The sequence below is a fragment of the Symphalangus syndactylus genome, chromosome 13 (genome assembly GCF_028878055.3).
Source record: "Symphalangus syndactylus isolate Jambi chromosome 13, NHGRI_mSymSyn1-v2.1_pri, whole genome shotgun sequence".
In the NCBI taxonomy this organism is placed as follows: Eukaryota; Metazoa; Chordata; class Mammalia; order Primates; family Hylobatidae; genus Symphalangus; species Symphalangus syndactylus.
The window spans coordinates 58,745,659-58,749,879 of record NC_072435.2 but is presented as its reverse complement, the minus strand read 5'-3'; the positions used below and the strand labels follow the sequence as shown (position 1 = coordinate 58,749,879).

General features: G+C 60.3%; 1 protein-coding gene across 3 annotated transcripts; it reads right to left on the bottom strand.

Moving 5' to 3' along the window:
• Positions 1 to 20: 20 nt before the first annotated feature.
• FXYD1 (FXYD domain containing ion transport regulator 1) lies at positions 21 to 4,221 on the bottom strand. 3 transcript variants are annotated; one of them, XM_055236839.2, is made up of 8 exons: positions 4,136 to 4,221; positions 2,874 to 2,938; positions 2,385 to 2,417; positions 1,807 to 1,881; positions 1,499 to 1,535; positions 551 to 600; positions 300 to 347; positions 21 to 154 (listed from the first exon to the last, which is right to left on the bottom strand). In XM_055236839.2, exons 2-7 carry the CDS (start codon positions 2,932 to 2,934, stop codon positions 325 to 327), a joined length of 279 nt encoding a protein of 92 aa, XP_055092814.1. In that variant the 5' UTR covers positions 2,935 to 2,938; positions 4,136 to 4,221; the 3' UTR covers positions 21 to 154; positions 300 to 324. The 3 variants fall into 3 exon arrangements, with proteins under 3 accessions (XP_055092814.1, XP_055092815.1, XP_055092812.1); XM_055236840.2 differs by lacking the exon at positions 4,136 to 4,221 and adding an exon at positions 3,798 to 3,895; XM_055236837.2 differs by lacking the exon at positions 4,136 to 4,221 and adding an exon at positions 3,243 to 3,378.

Here is a 4,221-nt window from a genome sequence, read left to right as displayed (position 1 = left end):
CCCAGACCGACAAAGTGCTGTCGAGAGGAAAGCGCGTTTTATTGGAAGTCTGGGCGGCAGGGGTAGTCTGCGGGGGCAGGGCTGGGGAAGGGGCGGCGGAGGGGGCGGTGGGCGCGCAGGTGGAGCGTGGCAGACGTCAGTTGCCAGGGGAGTCCTGTGAGGGTGAAAAGGGTGAGAGGCGAGGGGGGACGTCCAGCCCCACCCCTCGCCGCCCTCCAACCCTGGCACTTGGCCCCCTCCCTCTCCCGCCTTTCCTTCCTCCCTCCTTCCCTCCCGCCGCCGTGTCAGAGCTGCAGCACCTGGCCGGATTCCATCGCGCAATTTCTACCGCCTGCGGGTGGACAGACCTGGGGGGGAACACGGAGATCGGGGGTCATTCAGGAGTGGCATCCCCAGCTCCTGGGCAGGTGGGGCCCGCGGCGGGGCAACTCCCCGCCCTCCGCGGGGAGGGAGATCCAGCCCCTCCCTCTACGCAGCCAGGGAGGGCCGGGAAAAGTGGTCCTTGGAACCAGCCCTCTCCCCAAAATACCCGCAGTCTCCCCAGACTTACGGCGGATGGAGCTGCGGAAAGTTCCCTCCTCTTCATCGGGTTCCCCAGTCCTGGGAAGGCAGAGGCAGAGGGATTTCGGGATGGAAAGAGGGAGAGGCTGGCCTTCTAGGAACCCCCCAGTACAAGCCTCCTTTCCCAGATTGGTGTAACTAGGCCCTGATATGGACGAAGAGCAGGCTCGGGGTCCGCTAGAAATGAGGAGCACCCAGGAGCAGCTTAAGTGCTAGCAGGGGGCTTCTAAACTGGTTAACAGTGAGTACCTCCGCGGATTTGGGGGCAGGGATGTGAAGTTGGTAGGGGAGGGATAGTCATGGGGACTTGGCAGACTGCCATGAGATGGCCTGGGTTGGAAACCCAGAACCCCCCATCTTCCACTTGAGTGATCTTGAACAAAGTGACTTTACCTCCCTGTGCCTCAGTTTCCTCATCTGTCAAATGGGGTTAATAACAGCACCTCCCCCCCAGAGGAAGTGAAACCGTATCTGACACGTGGTACACACCCAATAAATGCTAGCTACTACTTATGATAATATCTATAATTGTTCTAACATATTCATACATTGTCCATGCTTTAACATTTTATTCGAAGAGGAATCAAAGAGCTAGGAACAGGACTCTAAGCTAAACTGGGCCGCGTGCGAGATGATCTCATTTCACCGCCGTTTCTTCTTTCCTGCACTTTGTGTTATCACGCTTTGTGATTTTTCTATCTGTGGGGCTGTTGGAACCCACGGCCACCGCCTCCACTAGGCTGGGAGCTCGGCCAGGAAGGGCGGGAGGTTTTTTCCTCGCTTGGTCCCAGGGCCAGGCTTGGGCCATGGCACGTAGTAGGTGCTTAATACATAGTCGCTGATGGGGATCGGGCTGCGGGTCAGGGGTACTCCCCGCCTCACCCGCGGCGCCCTCCAGAGCAGGAGCGGACGAAGAAGGCGGGTAGGGGTGTCTTACCTCTGCTGCTGGTTGAACTTGCACCGGCATCTTCTGCCTGTGGGCGTGGAGAAGCAGGAGAGGCTGAGGCTCCCTTCCAGCGGGCGCCAAGCGGCGCTGTAGCTCCAGCTCGCCCTCGCGAGGGGCGGGGCTTGGGGGACGAGGCGGGGCTAGAGGCCAGACCCGGGGCCCGGGAGCCAAGGCAGGGTAGGCGGGGCAAGGCCTGGGAGGGATTGGGGCGGGGAGAGGCGGGGCCAGGGAGAGGGCGGGCCAGGGAGAGGCGGGGCCAGGGAGAAGTGGGATAGAGGGCGGGGGCTAGGTGCACTCACTCAGCACGATGAGGATGCCCAGGATGAAGAGGATCCCGGCGATGACTAGGCCTCCGATCTGCAGGGACTGGTAGTCTGTGAGCAGCAGAGCAGGGAAGGTGAGGGCAGGGAGGATAGGAGGGAGAATAAGACAGGGGTAAATTGGGGAGGAGGGAACAGGGAGAAAGGACCAGCAGGGAGAAGGGGGGAAATAAGATAATTAGGGGGGAGCAGATATGAGAGGAGGAAAGTGGGGGACCTGGGAGAAGAGAGGGGTGTATAGGAAAGAGAGGGAGGAGGCAGGGAGGAGGAGGACAGAGGGGAGAGAAGATGGGAAGAAGCAGAGGATGGGCCACGAGATGCTGAGACAGACCCAGGCAAGAGAAAGAGAACCAGAGAGGTATCACATAGACAGTGACACAGATAGACACAGACAGGGAAAGATGCAGACAGGTGGAATCAGAGAGGAAGGACAAAATGGAGGGAAGGAGAATGACAGAGATATCAATACTGGGACTCTGGGGGAGGGTGAGGGGGAATCAAAGGACCAGCAAAGCCAGGCTCTCCCCCAGGACTCTCTAAATTAGACCCCCGCTCACCATAAGTGAACGGGTCGTGTTCCTTTGGACTTTCTGGAAAGAGAGAGAAATCAGGGGTTGAATGCTTCCTGGGGTCCTGGACAGGAAGGGGCATAAGGAGACCATTGGGGGCTCTGCCTTGCTGGGCTGAGAGTCTGAGGGTATCTAGGCAGGCTGCCCACCCTCTCTGGGTCCCAGCTGCCCCCTCTGCACTGTCCCAGACGGGGCAGGCGGCACCTAACTGCCCCAGCTCCCTGGCTCACGGCAGGCTGTCTGTGACCCAGTTATCCCACAGGGATTCAGCCCCATCCCACCCCATCTTTGCCTGATCTGGGGCTTCCTTTCCCCTCCCACAAATATCAGCCTGTGACTGGACTGCACATGGAGACCCCCAAACTTCTTGGTACCCCAGTCGACTCAGTCTAGGTTGGGGTCTCCAACTTGGTTCTTCGGTCCCCGCCGCCACCACTGGGGCTGAGGTGGGTAGCAGGCAGCCTCCCCTGCACTCACCTGCCTTGGCCATGGTGAGGAGACCCACACAGAAAACCAAGATGTGGCCAAGAGACGCCATTGTCCTGGGGGGGACACCACGGATTAGGCAGTGTGTGCCCTTGCTCTCCCACATAGGGCTTGAACCCAAGGGATTAAGTCAGAGACAGTTTGGGGACTGAATCACAGAAGTGTTCGTCCTCTAGCTTGGTGGCTCCAAGCTAGAGAAACGGGTATCCCCAGCTTCGTGGGGACACAGTGTCACCAAAACAACCTCCACGATGGGGTCACACAACAACAAGTAGCAGGGACAGGGGTGAGACACACAGTCCCGGGGGGCCTCCCTTGGACCTCCACCTCCCGCACCAGGCCCCCGATTCCCAGACCTACCCTGGCAGGGCAGAGGAGGCGCTGCCTCACACAAACACGGAGCAGGAGACAGCAGGGCACGCTCAAGTCCCACCTGCCTACATGCCCGGCCTCACTGTGCCCCGCGAAATCCCAGCTCCCTGCCCTCTCCGCCCGCCCGCTCCCGGTCTGACCCCGGGTATAAATATCTCCCACTTCACCCTGGAGGAATTCTGCTCTCTCAGGCCACCATGGCAACAGCCTGCCTTCCCCCACTCAGGGGGTCACGCACAGCCCTGCCGGGGTGAGGCCCAGCTGCCACATAGCCACAGGCTGCCCCTGTGGGAAAGGCCACCCCGTCTCTTCCCTGGGCAGCAACGAGAAAAGGAAAAGACAGCCCCTCTGCCCGCCTCTGGGTGACATCTTTCACAATCGGATGTCAGGCAAGTGACATGAGGCCCAGCCCAGTGGGCCTGAGAGATAGAAAACACATGCTGGGGCAGGGATACACACACACACACACACACACACACACACACACACATACACACACACACACACACACACAGTGGGGCTGGAATGGACATGAACAACAACCTCTCCCCAAACTTCTGGTTGGAGCAGGACGTGGGGTGTAAACACCGTCAGGCATCCAGTACTCCTCCTCTGGGCCTCCGGTGCCCCCACGCAGTGACGCAACCAGCCCTACACACGTGTGTGTCCGAACTCCACACCCTGCCAGGGTGCACACGCACCAGCAGGGCAGGGAGGAGTCGCCCACATCCCACCCTGCAGAACCCACTGCCTCAACCACACTCCCTCCCTCTTGGGTTGGCCTGCCTGGGAAGCCTCGGGCTGGCCACTCCTGCTCCCAAAATAGGCGGCCCAGCCAGACCAGGGGTGAGGCCTGGAGGGAAGGAGTGGGAGACGCTCACCCCAATCGGGCTGTCCCCTGCTGAAAGAAGGCCCCCAAACGTCCTGCTGTGCCCCGGGGGCTGAACACTTTGGACCCCCTGGCCCA